Source organism: Heptranchias perlo, chromosome 27 (assembly GCF_035084215.1).
Source record: "Heptranchias perlo isolate sHepPer1 chromosome 27, sHepPer1.hap1, whole genome shotgun sequence".
In the NCBI taxonomy this organism is placed as follows: domain Eukaryota; kingdom Metazoa; phylum Chordata; class Chondrichthyes; order Hexanchiformes; family Hexanchidae; genus Heptranchias; species Heptranchias perlo.
This window is the reverse complement of record NC_090351.1, coordinates 26,057,477-26,078,711: the sequence shown is the minus strand read 5'-3', so window position 1 is coordinate 26,078,711 and position 21,235 is coordinate 26,057,477. Positions and strand designations below refer to the sequence as shown.

General features: G+C 39.5%; 1 protein-coding gene across 1 annotated transcript in view; it reads left to right on the top strand.

Annotated features, from left to right (window-relative positions):
- Positions 1-21,235, top strand: part of LOC137344640 (LHFPL tetraspan subfamily member 5 protein-like) — a 117,885-nt gene that overhangs the window by 82,035 nt on the left and 14,615 nt on the right. The window contains exon 2 of the mRNA XM_068007766.1: positions 18,740-18,976. Within this exon, the coding sequence (XP_067863867.1) occupies positions 18,740-18,976 (237 nt within the window). The remainder of the gene's footprint in view (positions 1-18,739; positions 18,977-21,235) is intronic.

Below are 21,235 nucleotides of genomic sequence, written 5' to 3'. Positions count from 1 at the left end.
TTTGGAATGGAAATGGACAGGGAATCTCATTAAACACAAAGGCAGCCGCAAATGATTAGTTTTTCCATGAGATGATTTATTTTTTCCTCTCCCTGCTCCCAAGCCTCCACTAGTGTCACTCATCTGCTTGCCGCTTTTCCATGATAGCACACCTGAGACATGTAACTCACAATGGAAGCACAGATGCCAATATGCATCCTACCATTCCATGCCGATGCAGCACTGTAATCTAACTATTCAAGGACTGCTGTAGAATTTTGTGTCAAAAAGAGAATTTAGAAAATGATCAACTAAAAAAAATATAAGAATATATTAGAGATACTGGGCAGAATTTGCTGTCAAAATAACGGTGCATCTAATGGCGCTCGTTGTTATGCGCAAATGCTACAGCAACTTCAGGCGCGGGGCAGGTGCGCAGTTAAAGGGGATATCCAAAAGTTGCTGTCCAAGATGTGCCTCTTGGCCGTTAGCTTCGCAAAAACAGCATCTTGCTGTTTGCTTCACCATTGAAATATATTGAACAGCGTGAAGTGTCTGTATTTGCATAGTAGATATGAACTAAACTCGCCACAGAAAGTTAAGTATTGTCCATTTCAGTCTAAGTACCCTTTTAACAACATGCTTAGTGTTAATTACTGCCTGCCAACCTCTCTAACACTAAAAATTAACTATTACAAGTGTGGAATCTCTTTCCTTCAGGTTTTAATTGTTGTTGGAGATTTTTTAAATGTCAAGTTTAAAATGAAAACATTTTCTTTTTACTTTTCCTTTCTGTCCCTTTTTTTTTCTTTCTCTCTTAATCCAATCTTTCTTTCCCTCTTTATTTCTTTCCGTACCTGATTTGACATTGAATTCACCCACTCTAATTTACACTTCCTTTTCAGTCCTCGCGGTTAATTTCACAATCCGTCAATCTGATTGATTAAGGAGATAGCCTGTTGCTTGCCCTGTTCACTCAGGTCCAGATGCCCTGTTTCCCTCACTGCGTTGTTATCAGCTCGCACTTTCAGCAACTTGCCACCCAAAATTTTAAAAACCTAAATGTGCAAGGGCAAGTCTAACTAATGGCACATGCCATTAGATGCCCTGCTACAGCAAATTATAACCCATTACATGACAGCCACTGTATATTTTGAAAGGAGTAAAAGTAATGCAGCCCAGAAAGTGTTAATATAAACTGGATTATTGCTGAGGAAATGGTAGATTATAAAGTTTAAATTACAGTAATAAGCAACAAATGGAACAGAGTGTATGCCTTAACTGTTAGATGAACCATTTTGTTTTTGCATCAAACTAAATTAGATTCCAACTTACATGGAAACTGGCTGAGAGAAAAAACATGCATATTAAATTAAAGCAATTGTGCCTTCAAAGTTTTGTGAACATTAGCATCTCATTTCATTTTGTTTCAATTTCCAGCTGTTTTTCAGCACTAGGTGCAGTCAGATTTTTAATTCAAGAAAACACTACGTATTCTGAATGATTCATTCTTTGTCTGCAGATGAAGAATTGGCTATTCAAATACATTATTTTGCTGATAAAGGTTGAATTCTACCATAGTGCAACTAAAATGGCTGGTTCTCTGTAACTGCTTTCAGATATCACGTATTATCTTTAATAATAGCAAGATATTTTCCTATTATCTTAATATTTTTGCACATACTAAAGTATATATTGTAATAATAAGGCATAAACTGTGTGTGATCCATAACGTCACTGAATTTCACAGGTGCCTTTGAATTTCTAGTTTGTTGCAGCTTCAGTTGCAGTTTGCTCAATAGCACAGTTTGTACTCTGGTCATTTTTGCTCGTCACAGCTCCCAGCAAGATAATTCCCGATGGTGAAATGAAAAATGATAATGCATTGCGACAAATTATCACTTAATATTCTTCACCACATCGTCTTCTCAAATAAATCTAAACCAAACCAAATCATTCTTAAAGGAGACTACGTTATACAATAGATAGTATTAGTGTCCATAGAATAAAGTGATTATCACATTAATTATGTCATTTCATGTTAACTATTCTGTGATTCATCTGTAAATCTGGAACAGCATTGGCACTAATATCACTTTGGCACTAAGGATAGGGCTAATGATGCCAGGGAAACTACAGACATTGCAACAGTGCTGAGGAAAAGAAATGTTGGTAAATGACTTCCCCAACAACCACCCCTTTCACTTTCTGTTAATCCTCTTCATTATACATTCTTTGCACTATCTGTTACATAAATTAGGTAACTAACTAGATTACTGTGCGTTGTGATTCTATCAAGGAACTCGATCTGCGATATTAAATATAAAGATCCTCAACAGTTCATAACAAAATGTAATCTGTGTTGTCCATAGTTAGTCGGGTCAATTAACAAGATAACCTTGAATGTCCTCGAATTGCCATGCAGCATAATTGGATTCTTCATAAAGTGCCAATTTCAGAATGTTATCAGGATTTCCCTGCCCATGAAGTGTGATGAATGCTCATTAACGTAACCTTCCACAGAGTTATATGTTACTTAAGGTCTCATTTTATGCTTCTTTGATATTAATCAAAGCTAGCTGGAATCCAGTCTTTCTTTTGAACAGAGAATCTTAGCAACAAATTTAAAGGCTGTTTAAACGGCTATTTGGAAAGTTAATATTTTATAACCTTCCACAAGATAAGCAAGGATAAAAATTGAAAATATTGTTTGGTTTAGAATCTCATGTACTTACTTAAACATTCAAGACAATGATTTCACTATCTAAAGAGCTTGAGCATAAAGGTTTTGAACTGAGGCATACATGCCTTTAACATGATGTATAAGTATGCCAGTATAAATGAACTGCAACATTATGGGTTCTATTGTGGAGATCCATAAAGTTGCTGCAGTGTGTACCATCCACAGGATGCACTGCAGCAACTCACCAAGGCTTCTTCGACAGCTCCTCCCAAACCCGCGACCTCTACCACCTAGAAGGACAAGAGCAGCAGGCACATGGGAACACCACCACCTGCACTTTCCCCTCCAAGTCACACACCATCCCGACTTGGAAATATATCGCCGTTCCTTCATCATCGCTGAGTCAAAATCCTGGAACTCCCTTCCTAACAGCACTGTGGGAGAACCGTCACCACACAGACTGCAGTGGTTCAAGAAGGCGGCTCACCACCACCTTCTCAAGGGCAATTAGGGATGGGCAATAAATGCCGGCCTTGCCAGCGACGCCCACATCCCATGAACGAATAAAAAAAAAGAACATGGTCTGCATTAGAGAGCTTAAAAAACTTGGCTTTCTTGTATAACAAGAATTACACAGCCTCAAAACGTTCAGCTGATCCTCCCGATTCACTCTTGGATGGCTGCAACTGGCTTTATATAATCTGGTGTAGGAACTTTCCAGCATTTAGTCACATACAAATACATGCATTATCACAGTTACACTCAGGAAGCCCTTCACGACTTCTAAGGCTTTATCTGGACTATCACTTTCAAAGAGGAAACCAATATTCATCAATAACTTGCTAACAGAGAATACCTTACTATAGCATATCATGTTGAGCAATATCAAAATAGCACAGAGGGAGGACAAGGACTTGGACTCAGCTTTTGTTGTTGAGTTAAGTAAATAGCAAGTTGAAAACCTGAGATTAATGCCTGTAAAGATCATGATCATGTCACCAACCCTTGATCTAACAATGGAACTAGCATTATGTACTCTGTCTTTATAATATCAGCACAGTGCTATTACACATATGGAGTTAATATAAGTAAATAGAGATGTGTATGCTGTGGCACAGTATGAGAACTCATTTGTTTAGCTTAAATGAGTTGGCAGCCACGTCAGTTTTTGTCATCAAATCATCAGCTCTTAGATGTTGTACCTTCGATCTTGTAATAAGGTCAGTGGTCAATCTACAAGCACGGTAAATAAACCCGATATATAAAGCCTTGTACCTGCCAAGTTTCATTCTGTTTCATTTCTAATCTTGATTTTATGAATATTATATATTTTTGATTGAGTCTAAGATTTGTAGAAATCCATATTTTGCATACACCTCAGCTACATTACAAAGAAAATGATTTAAGCTTTAATGTGTCTAAGGTGTGGAAACCTTGCAAACCTTTTCTTTTCCATTTTCACATTGTTACTTTCCTCTGATCCTCTTTCACTTAAAAATATATAACTATGCTTCCTTATTCCAACTACAAAGAGAGACCTGGTGAGGGGGTTAAAATTCCTCTATTGACAGCAATGCTGTGTGGAATTGTGATGTGGAGATGCCGGTGATGGACTGGGGTTGACAAATGTAAGGAATCTTACAACACCAGGTTATAGTCCAACTGTTTTATTTGAAAATCACAAGCTTTCGGAGGCTTTCTCCTTCGTCAGGTGAGCGAGTGACTTGTGGCAGAAAGTGCATTTCCACAATACAAAAGTGTTAATTCTCCACTGTAGGATAATCAAACAACTCAGCCAAAACCCGAAGAAACCCATGAGGTGCCATTGACAGGTGCTGAGTGTTGTCCTCCACTGAAATGACAGCCCATAAACCAAGAGTTGTGAGGTGAACATAATAATTGAAAAAGTGAATTGTATTTTACCATTGAGAACAATGAGATTGGATACTGACTGCCAAGATTTCACCATTCAGAACAAACTACCTATCAACAGTATTATGTAAGGGAAAGAAGAAAAAGTTATGTCGCAAGGAAAGCCGAACTGGAACAAACCTCAATAGTTTGTTATTACTCGACCACCAGATAACCCCCCCCCCCAACCTTGCCATAACAATGCAAAAGAAAGCAAAATAAATAAAATGTGAAAACTAAAGATTGCAATATGGGTTACTTCTCTATTTTCTTAACATAGTTGCAGTTAAATATTTTAGAAAATGGTAACATTCATGTTGTCTCATTTTCATTGAACAAAGGCCAATTCTACTACACAGGGTACTGCTTCTTCTAAAGTTATTCCATTCCACCCTATATACACACCTTGCACTCTGTCTTCCTAGTCTGTGTTTCTCCTTTAGTCTCCATCTTCCATCTTACCTCATCATAATGACATAACCAAAATGAATTTAGACCTTTTCATTGTGCAATAGTTGACACAGATGATTGTCCTGTTCTCTCTGCCTTTGCTTTTCTGCCCTCATGGTTCTGTCATTAGCCACTGCCAGTTCTATATATGGTCAATATTAATTCTAAATTCATGTTTACCACTTTTTCCTGAAGCAGTTTATTATTTCAAAACTGAATATAGTGGAATCATATAGGAACACAGAAACATAGGAACAGGAGTAGGCCATTTAGCCCCTCGAGCCTGTTCTGTCATTAAATGAGATCATGGTTGATCTGTGACCTAACTCCATATACCTGTCTTAGCCCCATAGCCCTTAATAGCTTTGGTTAACAAAAATCTATCAATCTCAGATTTAAAATTAACAATTGAACAAGCATCAACTGCCGTTTGCAGAAGAGAGTTCCAAACTACTACCACCCTTTGCATGTAGAAGTGTTTCCTAACTTCACTCCTGAAAGTCCTGGCTCTAATTTTCAGGCTATGATCCCTAGTCCTAGACTCCCCAACCAGCGGAAACAGTTTCTCTCTATCTACCCTATCAGTTCCCCTTAATATCTTGAAAATTTTGATCAAATCACCCCTTAGACTTCTAAATTCCAGGGAATACAACCTTAGATTGTGTAATCTCGCCTCGTAATTTAACCATTGGAGTCCAGGTATCATTCTAGTAAATCTATGCTGCACTCCCTCCAAGGCCAATATATCCTTCTTAAGGTGCAGTGACCTAAACTGAACACAGTTCTCTAGTTGTGATCCCTCCGGGGCTTTGTATAGCTATAGCATAATTTCTATCCCCTTGTATTCTAGTCCTCTAGATATAAAGGCCAGCATCCCATTAGCCTTTTTGATTATTTTCTGTACCTGTCCATGACATTTTAATGATCTATGTACATGGACTCCCAAGTCTCTTTGGACCTCCACTGCTTCGAGCTTTTCACCATTTAGAGAGTACTCTGATCTATCCTTTTTAGGTCCAAAGTGGATGACCTCACACTTAACTACATTGAAATCCATTTGCCACAGTTTTGCCCATTCACTTAATCTATTAACATCTATACTGCTCACAGTGCTACCTATCTTTGTGTCATTGGCAAACATGGATATGTGGCTCGCTATCCTGTCATCTTAGTTGTTAATAAATACAATGAATAGTTGAAGCCCCAACACAGATCCCTGTGGGACACCACTAGTCACATCCTGCCAATTTGAGTATCTGCCCATTATCCCTACTCCCTGTCTCCTGCCACTCAGCCAATTTCCTAACCAGGTCAATCATTTGCCCTCAATTCCATGAGCTTCAACTATAGCTAACAGTCTCTTATGAGGGACTTTATCGAATGTCTTCTGGAAGTCCATATAAACAACATCAATTGACATTCCTCTGTCCACTACTTTAGTCACCTCTTCAAAAAATTCAATCAGGTTTGTCAAGCATGACCTCCCTTTACAAATACATGCTGGCTCTCTCTGATCAGCTGAAAATTTTCAAGGTGTTCAGTCGCTCTATCCTTAATTATAGACTCTTGTAATTTCCCAACAACAGATGTTAGGCTAAATTGGTCTATAATTCCCTGGTTTCCCTCTCTCAGCTTTCTTAAATAGGAGAGTGACATGTGCAATTTTCCAATCTAAAGGATCGGTTCCTGAATCGAGAGAACTTTTTAAGATTATAGTTAGGGCATCTATAATGTTCTCACCTACTTCCTTTAAATCCCTGGGATGGAAACCATCTGGTCCTGGGGATTTGTCACTCTTTAGTGCCATAATTTTCTTCATTACTGTTAATTTGCTTTAATTAATTATGGTGAGTCCCCGTCCCTGATTCAAAATTTGTTTCCTTGGGGTGTCCCGCCTGCTACCCTCTCCCTCCACTGTAAATACTGATGCAAAGTTATTATTTAACATGTCCACCATTTCCTTATTTTCATTTATATCACCATGATCAGTTTTTAAGAGGCCCACATTGCTCTTGACCACCTTTTTCCTAATATAATTGTAAAAATGTTTTGCGTTGATTTTGATATCCCTTGCAAGTTTCTTTTCATATTCCCTTTTTGTAGCTCTTACTATCTGTTTTTTCACCTTCTGCTGTTCTTCATATCTCTCCCAGTTGCCAGGATCTGTGCTATTTTTTGCATTTTTGTCTGTTTTTTCTTTTAGTTTTATGTTGTCCCTTACCTCTTTTGTCATCCATGGCTAATATTAAGGTTAGAACAAACATCACTTGGATCACAGCATCTTGAATCATGCCTGTGACACAACTTACACTTCATGCTAGCCCCTCCAGTGGTTCACATCTACAAAAGCTTTGGCTACTGCATTGCGTTATGGTTGCGAAATTCCCAGCTGTCCTACTTTTACTTTACTGTTGATTGGTCTATGGGTTTTTTTTCATCCTTTTGATCCAGACGCACTCCATTCACAGATGTTATCGATCACATTGAAGTACAGCGACAGCAGCAAAAAGAAAATGAAAAGTTCTATCACGGATTAGAATGCATTGAAATACAAACGTTTCCCTCATTATACATGCTGCAATAGTATATATTTATTAATAGTAATATCTCAGACTGCATTTTAAGTGTCTTATATGTAAAGACAGAGAAAAAAGGGAAAATTGGGAGGGAATATTCATGTTGTAAACTACCTTTCTGACCATTTTGAACCTCCCATTCAATTCAATGCAGCAGTAATACATTTGTTGAAATATACCACTAATGCAATTAAGTTACCTGACAAATTTCTACTTTCCTAGTCATTATGATTTTTCCCTTTCAATTAATACGATGCACATCAGGTGGTTCTGATTCCATTAGGTGACTGTTCATCTGTGCTCAGAAGTCTGAACTACAGCAATTAGGATTCAACTTTCTTCCAAAATTTTCCCCTACTCTCCCAATTCAAGCTGGGTACAATTCCAAGGGCACAAGATGCCCCTCTCTAGTGACCATTCTTTGTATATTACCTTAGACAGTGAACATTGACAGGCAATTTGACCATAGGGGGCATCATTGCTAAATCCAATTCTTTCTATTTCCATTACCTATTGTCCAGAAAAGTGTACTTTTTAGTAACCAATCAATGTCAATGAAGGGCATGAACAATGACTGATTTTCCCCTCCAAAGATCTTCAGGCCAATTTAGCACTTTTAGTGTCATTGCTGGTGAAATCAGCTATCTCAGTGCAGACCAAGAATGGACTTGCTGCCTTTACCTACTGAGTCAGTAATCAGGATTCTAAAATATTTTTGTCATATAGAATGACATCATTGTTTCACTCTCCATGGAAATAATAAAAAATAAACTGATATCTAAACTACCCTCTGAAAACTGACCCTTGGTAGATCATTCTTATTCTTTTCTATTTCCATTACTGTCTTGTTTTACTGCTTGACAGCAATCTCATTTATTATAAAGAGCAAATGAGTCATTGCTTTATTATGTGTATCTCCACTGAGAGTGATGGCTTCTCAAACCTGAGTTTAAACTCACCTCTAACCAAATTAAAGGGATCTTCCTTTCCACTGACTTCAATGAGGTGGGATATATAGTGCACAGCCAATGAGCTACTGCCTGTTTTACACCCCCGCTGAAGTTGAATTTCACCCCAATCATCTTTCACTGATGGGGGCTCAAATTTACTCTGTGTGCTATATTTTTAACTGCAGTAGCTATCACATTCATTTCAAATTTCCACGTGTGCTATTTTAACAAAGCTGTTAATCTTTTCAGAATTTGACACAAACACATTAACCAGTGTAGTAAAAATAGCTCAGAGAGGAATTTCAAATCCATAATTAGCAGGTGGTCGACTGAACTATGCCTTTCTAAACTAGGAAAAGCAGTCTTAGCTATGTATAAATAAAGATGGCTCAGTGAAGCTCTTATATCTGCTGTATGTGGGACTTTGTTGTATGCAAATTGGGTACTACATTTGCCTACATGACAACAGTGACTTCAAAAGTCACCATTTGGTTCTAAACTACTTTGTGACGTCCTGTGGACATGATTAAGCTATATACAACTAAGGATAACTTTCATTTACACAGTGCCTTTAACATAGAAAAACATGCCAACGCGTTTCACAGAGGCACAATCAGAAGGAAAAAAATGCAGGTTCTTCTTTCTGTTGGTCCTTTGTTGCCTAGACTGAGCCCCATTTTACAATTTCCTTTAGGAGAAAAGGACTCACTGATCTTTTACAGAAATTGAATCATTGAACCAGAAGAGTCTACTCATTTGCAAACCATTTCAACATGTGGTGGAGTTCTTTCCTCCTATGGTTTCCTGAACCAACGGCCTCAGTCAGTAAGGGACCACACAGCTACAGATAAAGATTCAGTGGGCTTGGACCTCCCCCCTATAACTAACATATGTATAACTATACTGGATAGCACAGCAACTACTCCCGACTTGTGGAAAATGTCAAACTGCGGTAATTTTGGTAGTCCAGTCATTTCTCTAACCATGAAGATAAAGGAAAGTCACCTTGCAAAGGAGCCCTTGAAAAGGATTTAAACTGAATTATTTGGAAAGGACAGGGCTCAAAATTATTTTTTGACCTGATTAGTAGTACTATAACACATAATTGAAAATTGATTAGCAGTTGATGGATTTTTAATTCGAAATTTTTAAAAACTACTATCCAGTTTAAGGCAGAGGCCACGTGGCATGTCAATGATTCCAACCTTTAAAATCGTGTAATAAAGTGACGTTTTAAAGTATGGAGAAAATTGCTACGCTATACCAGTTATTATTAATGTCGTATTAAGGAAAAATGATGAAAAAAAAATCTACGAGTTCTAGAAATTGAGGAGACAACATTTTCCAGCGAGAATATCAGAAGAGATACTGAAGCAGAAAGAATTGATCACAGAGAACAAAGATTAAGTAGCTATGGATATGCCAACAGAATGTCAGATGACGTACCCTTGAAAGCTCTCAGCTCAAGAATAAAGGAAATTAGAAAGTAAGATTTGGGAAAAGAGAGGGATTTAATAAGTAAAAAACAGCAAGAGGCTTGTTATAATGATGTGTATAAGAAATAAATGGCAGCAGCTTGTACATCACTATAAGGCCTATCAACTCTACGAGCATGGAGTAATAGGTGAATGTTTAGATGGATTACAGCCTCATAAATTTAACCAATGCCAGAAATGTCATTGATTAATCAGTACATATGTTCAAAAATTATGTGCACAAATTTCTTTATAGTAAAAAAAATCTATATTTCTCAAAACATAACCCATTGACAATAATATACCAGTAGATTATTAGAAATGTTATAACATCTGAATTTATTTTAAATATTGCATCTTGCTTATTTTTAACAATATGTTTAAAGAGTTTGGAAGAAATATATTACAAATTATTAGAAAGGGACATCAGCTGGAAAAAAAAGCCTTGAAATTATGCCATGGGGCAAATCTTACCATGATCAAAAGAGATTACTTCCCTCATTATATTGTTGAGGCACTAATCCAAGTTAGCACTTTGAAGTCAATGGAAAGGAAAATTGAGCAGTATGTAGAACAGCAGCCAATCTGCTGTTGCCTATTCTCCGCCACTGTCGAAAGTTAAAATCAACCCTTTTGTTATTTTCCCCGGGGTGAATGATCTGTCCATTGAGTAATCAATAATTAGTGCTGGTTTTATCCAGCATAAATAAAATAGAAATTGGAAGCAAATTTCATTGCAGAAATCTTAATCAAGCTTCTGGACAACATTAGTCTATAGCACAAATCACCTTCACACGTGCCACTAAATAGTATTACATTTGGAACCATAAGGATAGAGTGCATGGTTTAATGTCACCCTTGTATAGCAAGGGTTGGCACATTGTTGGGTCAACTTGGGGAGTTAGCTTTGCGTTATAGCCTGATCTTGCAATCCCAGCAAAATTAAGGCTGCAATTGACTATGGCATGGGCACACCTGCGCCCATAGTGTGGGGTCAGGCCATATCGAATTTTGTGATCAAAGGGCTGCTCCTAATTTGAATAGATTACAAGTATATGAAAGCCTCGCCTAAAGAGCTTGGCCTACAGTCCATTGATTGGAGAGTGCAAAATCCAGCGTGAGGGCAGCTCCTTTTGCGTTGCAGCTTGTCATAAAGGGGGAAGTTGCGATAGTGGCAGAAAAATGAATGAATTGTTCACAATGGCACAGGAGAGACATGAGGCCAATCATGCTTTCTTTTTCATTTGGTGATTTAGAGGTCCTGCTGTAGAAGGTACGCTAGAGAAGGGCACAGAACCTGAGTCAGGGTTCTGGCGCTATGGCATTCCCTCCCAACTGTGGAGTGGTTGCAGATTGAGTCTGTGCACTCTTGTTAATCCATACCCGTGCTCTGTGGTTGCAGTACTGTAGTTGGGTCTTGCTCTGTGTTCAGTATGACTCTATATTGAGTAACTTGGAATAAGTTCATACTGGGAGGTGATGGCAAGAGGTTAGATAAAAGTAAACAAACATAAATGTTTCAAATATTATGGTAAAAACACTCAAATATAAATGGGTAATCCATTCATTATGTATAATGTTATATATGATTATAGAGTTAAGTTGGATTAAAATCAAAACATTTCAAGCTGATCATTAGGCAGAGATTAGGTACAGTTGGGTAGATAGTAAATGGGGACCAACTACTTTTAATAAATCTCATGTTATAGTTTCTAGTCCATATCATTGATGAATCCCATGTATCAAGATTTATATATGTAATTATTGTCACTGCGAAAATTTCATAGGAACAGCTTCATATTTTTTTATGTTGCTGGCAGCAAGTTGAAGCATTTAAGTCATAGATATCAAGAGATCAATTAATTGTGCATCTACCAGTTTCATCAAATAACTCACATGGCCATGAACCGTTCAAAATTAATCAGGCCCAGGAAGGCTTCTCAGAATGCTCGTCATCTCTGCTTTATTGTCTCGTAAGTGTGTCATATCATTAATTGAGGAAATAAGATTAGACTGCATCACATAATTTTCTCTGGCATTTAGAGCTGAGCTGCTGTTGTCTGAAAAGGTTAATGAATGCTCTTTTACTCTTGCAGAGACCAGGTTGGAGTCCATTCCCTATTACCTACTACGCACTCATGTCTCTGAACATTTGAATGCCTTTTCCTTCAATATCACTGATTTCTTTTGCCCCTACGGCAGTTAAATAAATATACTGGGGAGAGGGAATAGCTTGTTTGACAAGCAGAACATTGGCTCACAAAATGACTGATGAATGTTTAAAATCCAAACCTTATTCCTACCCTCAGTAGCAATCGGGTTACACTATTTTGATTTACAGCAATAAATAAAACTGTTGGTCTGATTCTTAATAATAGTATTATATGTTCTTAGCACAGTAGATAAATACATCATGATTTGTGGTATGAGTTCAAGTCCCAGGCCGCAAATATGTTCTCTGCTAAAACATTCCTAAATGTTTTTAGTTTAGCACTGGCCAACAGCCCTAAAATGGATAATGTAGAACAATGGGTAGAGGAAGAGAGAAGAATCAGAATTTGGAGAATTTTCCGGCTATTCCTGGAAGTCTGAAGACTAATAGAGACATTGTGCATTACATTTAATGAGAAGCCTGTTGAGTCTGTCCACCCTAACTTCCTGGGGGAAAAAGGAGTGTATCCTCAGTTTGACCAGCAGTCTTTCAGTTGTAACTTCACAGCACACAAAGGTATGAACTTTAAATATTCATGGGCTCAAACTGTGGCCTGAATTGTTGACCTTCAGTAGGAGGGAAGTCAGCTTACCCTTCACATGGAATAAAGCTACATAACGTAGAACCTAACTCGGCCCTAACCATCCAGTCTCTTCCCTACATCCACGACTCTTCTGACGCCCTCTGCCACTTTAACAGCTTTCAGTTCCCCGGCCCTAAATGTCTCCTTTTCACCATGCACGTCCGGTCCCTCTACACCTCCATCTCCCACCAGGACGGCCTACGGGCCCTCCGCTTCTTCCTTGAACTGAGGCCCAACCAGTCCCCATCCACCACCACCCCCCTCAGCCTTGCTGAACTTGTTCTTAGATTGAACAACTTCTCCTTTGACTCCACTCACTTCCTCCAAATAAAAAGTGTCGCGATGGGAACCCGTATGGGTCCCAGCTATGCCTGCCTTTTTGTGGGATACGTGGAACATTCCTTGTTCCAGTCCTACTCAGCTCCCCTCCCTCACCTCTTTTTCCGGTGCATTGATGACTGTATCAGTGCCGTTTTCTGCTCTCGCCCCGAACTGGAAAATTTAATCAACTTTGCTTCCAATTTCCACCGTTCTCTCGCCTTCACATGGTCCATCTCTGACTCTTCCCTTCCCTTCCTCAACTTCTCTATCTCCGTTTCTGGGGATAGGCTGTCAACCAATATCTATTATAAGCCCACCGACTCCCACAGCTATCTCGATTACAATTCCTCCCACCCCACTTCCTGTAAGGACTCTGTTCCCTTCTCCCAGTTTCTTTCTCTCCGTCGCATCTGTTCTGATGATACCACCTTCCAGACCAATGCTTTCAATGGCTCTTCCTGTTTCCTCAACCGAGGATTCCCTTCCACTGTAGTTTACAGGGCCCTCGACCGTGTCCATCCTATTTTCCGCACTTTTGCCTTCACCCCTTCCCTTCCCTCTCAGAACCATGAAAGGGTCCTCTTTGTCCTCACCTTCCACCCCACCAGCCTTCACATTCAACGTATCATCCTCCGCCATTTCCACCGCCTCCAGTGCGATCCCACCACCAAACACATCTTCCCCTCCCCTTTCAGCATTCTGAAGGGACCGCTCCCTCCGCGACACCCTGGTCCACTCCTCCATCACCCCCAACACTTGCTCTCCTCCCCAAGGCACCTTCCCGTGAAAGCGCAGGAGATGCAACACCTGCCCCTTCACCTCCTCCCTTCCCACCGTCCAGGGCCCCAAACATTCCTTCCAGGTAAAACAGCGATTTACTTGTACTGCTTTCAATTTAGTATACTGTACCCACTGCATAAAATGCGGTCTCCTCCACATCAGGGAGACCAAACGCAGACTGGATGATCGCTTTGCTGAACACCTCCGCTCTGTTCGCAAGTATGACCCTGACCTGCTGGTCAATTGCCATTTTAATTCCCCCTCCCACTCCCGCTTCTCTGTCCTCTGCCTCTTACACTGTTCCAATGAAGCTCAACGTAAGCTCATCTTTCATTTAGGCACTTTACAACCTTCCGGACTCAAAACTGATTTCAATAGCTTCAGATCATAACCACTGCTCCCATTTTTTCAGTCAGCTAGTGCTGGTAATGGTTCTGCTGCTGCCATTTACAGCTACTCCTGACCAATCTTTTGTTTCTTAACCTGTCCCATTCCCACCTTCCTTGCCTTGCACCATCATCCCTTTTGCTGTTTAATCACTCGTGCCCTCTACCCTATCACAGACCTTCCCTTTTGTTCTTTCCTCCCCTCTCCTCCCTCCCCGCCCCCCTTTCCTTGGCTCTGTACTTGCTTAAAAACTTTAACTCTTTTAACATCTTCCAGTTCTGACAAAAGGTCTTCGACCTGAAACGTTAACTCTGTTTCTTTCTCCACAGATGCTGCCTGACTTGCTGAGCTTCTCCAGCATTTTCTGTTTTCATTTCAGATTTCCAGCATCCACAGTATTTTGCTTGTGATAGAACTTAACTCATTCCCCAGTATTACAACAACAACATTTCTCCTGTATTGTTGGACCTTATGTGACATGATATAGCTGAGGATTTTAATTATAACTACTGGTACACCTTCTCAGGCTGAATGTGATAACCAGCATCATTTTCCATAGACCATTGACAGACTTTTTCCAACAATAATGTATCCCACATGATTAGCAAACTCTGTAGCACTTAATTTCTTATGAACAAATAAACATACAAAAATAGTATTCAAATACGGTCAAAACCATCAGTGCTCATCCTATCCACTAGACAGTTCAACCTCATGTACCATCCTCCCTAACCATTAAAAATGCTAATTCCTGAGAGAGAGAAAATAAGCAGAGAATAATAAAAAATTGCAACCAATTTCAGGAAAAACTCTGGGAAGTTCTTCCCAGACTCAATAATGCAATCAAGCAAGACCCAGAAAACCTCAGGTAGCCATAATTCATCATTGTTTGAACTTATCTAGCCAACTCCCCATGTCTTCCTCCCTCAGGAACATGTCAAATCCCTTCTTAAAGGACTATAGTGTACCTGTAATTACCATATCCATTGGTAACTTATTTTAGAGGGTGACAATCCTCTGAGAAAGCAAATACTTCCTGGCATCTAACCAGACTCTGTCTATGTGTTTATGAGTATCTCCTTTAGTCTTACTATCACTATCCATTTAAAATATCTTAGCCAAATTCACTACACCAATCCTTTCATAATATTAATAATCTCAATCATATCTTTTTTTCAATCCATCCAAAACATTTTTTTCCAAAGAGAATAACTAACACTCTAAACCTATCCTCCTAACTACATGATCTAATTTTTGGCATTACTTGTATTGTTGTTCTCTACATACTTTTGAGATCTTCAATATCCATTACTAGATGTGGTGACTTGAATTGGACACAATAATCCAAGTGCAAGTGTACCAATGTCATATATAACTTAAGTATACAGCTCTTAGTTTTGTACTTTATTAATCTAGCAATACTTCTAAGAACCCAATTTACTTTCCCTCTAGCTACTTCACATTGTTTAGGAGCCTTTAGTGACTGCTCAATGACTACCACCAAGTACTTTTCCTGCTTCATTACTTTTGATGAGTACCCAAGGGTGGAATCGGCATGATTGCCCAGCTCCATATGGACCTTCACATTAAATGACATCTGCCATTTATGAGCCAAATATCTTAAAATTATGTTACAAGAATAAATATAACCCAACATCCATCTGGGATGGAATATGTTACAAACGATAACAGAGTCTTTGGGCCTGGATGAGATACACAAATTATTCAATAATAAAGACTTGCATGAAAGTGCCTTTCATGATCTCAGGATGTCCCAAAGCACTTTACAGCCAATGAAGTATTTTTGAAGAGTAATGACTGTTGTAATGTAAGAAACACTGAACTCAACCTTCTCATGGGAAACATTGAATTATGTTATGGATGGACTGTTATTATATATTTACATAGTCTTACTTTAATTCATAATACAGAACTTTCAAAATGTTGAAAGTAAGCCATTACATTTTGAAGTTCCTTACTGCCATAGCAAAGTGTTTATATGTAGTGCAGACGTCACAAAAGGAGAATCTGCATTTATTGTTCACTGGGCACAGTAAAGTCCTTAGATGAGTTGTCATGAAGAGTTTACATGAGTACAGTGCAGATATGTCCCTGTGAGATATACATTGATTCATCAACTATGTGTAGACACCCTATCAGATTCGTTTCACATTTATTGCTACAATGTCAGTAGTCTAAGAATAAAACAATGGTACAGTGACAGCAACAATTAAAACAATGGTCACTTCTACATCAATTATACCTATTATTATAAATCCACAAATGAAGACTAATGTTTTATTGAAAGTTGAGTTAAAGCAATTATTTTAACTATCTGGCATTTACTCGTGTCTACATGGAATTCCTATCCATATTGCTTTTCGAGGAAGCTATTAAATTAATTGTCTGCGGTTGCAGTATATTGGGGCCACTTGGCAGTATCAGGAAAAAGTGTAAAGCAGGAATATTCAATTAGTTGTGCAGCTGGATGGGAACAGCATGCTAGCTCCTTTCGCTGTTCAGTGCACAGGGAATTTTAAATGTTAAGTCTTATGGGAGCGAAGGAAATTTTTAAAGCCCAATTTTAACCTTGCCCACCGGGTGGGCAGTTAAATTCAGGGCAGCAACTAACCCCTCCGATGCCACAGGATGTAACTTTAAACTGGTGTTTTTAGCAGGCAAGCGGGATACCCGCTAGGAGGCAGTGGGGTGCTGCTTTAAATATGCAAATCAGACTCCGATGATGCCATTGGGGCCCGACAGCAATTTTAACCATAGGCTTACGCAGGGAAGTCGTTTTGGCTTCTCTGCCAGGCCAACCTGATGGCAAGTGGATCCTGAAGAGTCCCAGAAAGGTAAGTTATTTTAATTTCTTTTTGTTTCCTTGTGGGCCAGAGAGAACAGGAATGAACAAAAATGATTCAAAACACTTCACGGAGGGGAATATACACCAAGCAGGAGTTAGGAGAAGAGTTAAGAAGGTGATTGAAGCTGTGGTGAAAGAGTTCAGATTTCAAAAGGCCTTTGAAGGTGGAATGAGATGTAACTAAGCAGTGGGGTGTAGGAAGAGGGTTCCAGAACACAATGGCATGACAAAGTTAGAGGAGTGAATGGTGAAGATTGGAATGTAGAGAGGGTGAAGGATGCAGAAATGAAGTGCGATGAAGCCAGAAGGGATTTATAAATGAGCACAAGGAATTTGAAATGAATACAATGGAGGATGGGAGCAGTAGAGACAGTGAGGACAGAGTGAGGGATGGGATGCAAGTGGCAGAGTTTTAGACAAGTTGTGTCTGGTAGGGTAGAGCTCAGAAGGCTAATGAGTAGAGGATGAGCATTGATGAAAGTTTCAGTGGCAATGGAGGTGTACACGTCACACAGATGAGAAAAGCTCCTTTACAGGGAGGGTGGTTAGAATGTGCAATTCTCTGCCATAAACCGTTATTAAAGCGGGATCCATGATTTCTTTTAAAGGGGAATTAGATAGTTGTTTGAAAAAGAGAAATATTGAAGAGCATGGAGAGCACTGTGATGTTGAAGCTCCTTTTAATTTGAGTTTGGGACTGAACTAATTGTCAAACTGTTGGTTGCAATTTTCCCATTTTATTAAACTGGGAAGTTCATGTGAGAAAAATTTCAGACAGACTTGGGCCAAATTGCATAATCCTGTCCTGTAACATTCTATGATTTCCCAGAATATACCAATATCACTTTGAGTGTCACTTTAAGGATCTACAGCTCCCAGAATGCAGCACAAGATGTTGCCTTCCACTGAGTTTAATACAGGAAGGGCAGGGCATACAAACAGAGTTGCGGTATGCTCAGTAAATGCCCAACCTTGCTGATAATCACAAAAAACACATTTTGTCATTTAAAGTCGCATTAAATATCATCTAGAATTTCTGTGGGGTTATCTAATGGGAGATCAGCAGAACCCCTGGAGAAATGGTACAATTGGCTAAGAACAGTGGTGGGAGATTTGGGAGAACTGTGAGCAATAGCACTGGAGATCAGCTAGTATATAAAATAAATGAACATACCATTTTGACTACGGTAGAAAGATCGATTCCTCTTTTTGGAAATGTTGAAAAAGGAAAGTTTGATTTTTCTGCCCTTCATGACTTCGCTTTGCTGTTGCTTTCATTCACTGAAGGTGGTAAAAATTGCAAGAATGTCTTATTCCTGTCATGTTTTTAAATGGTTACTTGTTTCACTGCTGACAGTCGATAGACACACAGGAGGCCTTCCAGTAAAATCAAATAGAGAGAAGCATTTGTTTCAATCTGTGAATGTGCTGTTACAAACGAATTGGACTTTCACAAAACATTATCAAATACGTTAATAAATATTGTGTTATCATTGTGTAGATCAATATATATTTCTATTGCACACTGCGAAAACATTTGTATAACAAAGATTATTTTCCCTTTAGCTACTGGCCTCATAATGGGATGCATGATTTACCCCGATGGCTGGGATTCAGATGCAGTCAAACGAATGTGTGGGGACAAAACTGACAAGTACACTTTGGGAGCATGTTCTGTTCGCTGGGCCTACATCTTGGCTATAATTGGGATCCTGGATGCTCTCATTCTGTCCTTCTTGGCCTTTGTGCTTGGCAACAGGCAAGACAGCCTTCTTCCTGAAGACTTCAAGGTAGAAAACAAAGGTAAGTGATTCTGTGCATTTTGTGCTGTGAAGGATTCAAATTCAATTGTACCTGAACAAAATACAGTGTTCTCATAGGGAAATAATATGTCTTCAAACTGATGGAGTTACCAACACTTGATTGAGGATACTCTCATGAGGCAAGACATTAGCAACACAAATGCACTAGAACTTCATGGGCTTACTCACCTTCGTGTCCTTTGCTTCATCTCTATAAAGAAGTTCCCATTGATGCCCCAGTAATGGTTGGAGATTTGTGGGTCCTTCTAGTCTGTGCATCTGTTGTTGTTCAATTTGATCTGCTCTACATGAAAAAAAACACTGGCACAAAAATAGATCACAAGGAACAAGTAGTAGCATTGGGATCGATGTCATTGTTAAGGAAGTCAGTGAGAAACCCCCAATATGTTTCACAGCCTGCATTGAACAGTGTTCCCTGTAAAGAAGCTGTCAACTGCATCAATAGCCCAGTCAGGAAAACCCGCACATATATTTTTCATTCTATATCAAACTTTATTTTGTAATCAGACAATTTGATTCTAGTCCATGGACATTAATTCAAAAGATGGCTAACAATCCACTCCTTAAATGGTACAATATCAATTGGTCTCCGGAATTAAATTGGAACTCTGGCGTATCATATCCTTTCCCATTGTACTACCTATGAGAACTAAGCACTAGTGAATACACAGAAATGAGTTTTAGCTGAGAACAGACAGTTTCAAGGAAGGATGGGAATAGCCAATCAGATTGCTTTCCTCTGTTACAGACTACACTATGTCGGTTACAAACTACAATGTGATTACAAGTTCATTAAAGTAAAAAAAACTGTTTTGCAACTTTGAAAAGATATAGTTGCCTTTCAATTTGCTGGTGTTGTCATAAGGGGCTGCTCGGTGTAATATGAAAGCTCTGGGAATGCTCCTTGTAACTGTTATAAATCTTTTAATGTAATGGGTTAAGAAAAGTCTAAACCAGAAGTTGATCGTTATTTTCATTTCATATTTCTGCCTTGCTCAATAGTGAACTACTTTGTAACACGCAGTCACATGGGTTGGCCTCAATCTGTTGTTGCTAGTATCCGTCAGTCAAATATTGGGACACCCCTGTGGCCAATCAGAAATCAAAAAAGGTTTCCAAATGCACTGGACTTTTTCTTTTGTTCTTCTGATTTCCAAATCCAATTGTATCTTTATAATTTAGGAAGGAGCCTGAAAATCTCAGAGACATGTAGCAGCTTATCCCTGACAAAATTAACATCCCGGAAGATCATACGTGTGATATTGTTCCAATTACATCCAAATTGAATGATCTGTTCAACGTCTCACCTGTTGTTTGTATACAATCACTCAAAATTTTCAAATCAGCTCCAAGTGCAATCTGCTAGAAAAATCCAGTGACACGTAAAATACTGCACCAAAATATGAGTACAAGGCTCACTTTCCAGTCTACAGTCATAGCCACCAGCTGACACAATGGACTCAATTTTAACTCCCTAACGCAAACGCAGCAAAGCAAGCAGCGTGCCCATCTGGGAGCAGCTGCAGGCAGGCTTGACCGATTTTAATGGCCGGGCATCATTAGCATGCCACTTGCCAACTGACCAAAACGGCTGGGAAGTCAACAGGAAGCTACTGCCCAGCCGTTAAAATCGAGCGGCAGTGGGCCACCATCGGGGACCCAGGGGTACTGCCCTCGGCACAAGGCAAGTGCTCCAGGAGGGGAATCTCTGTCGGGAGAGGAAACCTGGGGCAGGGGAGGCTCTAGGTTTCCTTGTGGTGCTTGGAGGGGCACTCCTGCTCCTCGTGGCCTACAAGGAAAGTAAAAAAAAAATTTTAAACTTACTTCGCTGGGCCTCTTCTGGCCCTGGCTGCTCTTCCTGGCAGGTTATGCCTCACGGGGAAGACACCACTGCTCCCCAGCTCAGGCTTCAGGTTCATATGGCGGATAAGACCTTGATGACATCATTGGAGCCCAATAAACATATATAAAGAGAACCCCACCGACTTGGGGTAAAAGTCTTTGCCGCCTGCAATTTAAAATTGCCATTGGCCAAATTGAGGTGCAAAAGGAGTTGCTATTTGCCATTGGCCAAATCAAGGTGGAAAAGGAGTAGCTAAGTCCCCCGTTTCATTTTAACTGCTCTCCCTGCTGGGGGTCCAGGGCAAGGGAGGCTGCGGCTTTCCTTATGGAACCCAGAGGAACACGCCTGCGCCTTCTATGCCTGAAAAGGAAAGGGTCTCTCTGTCCTTCCCACCAG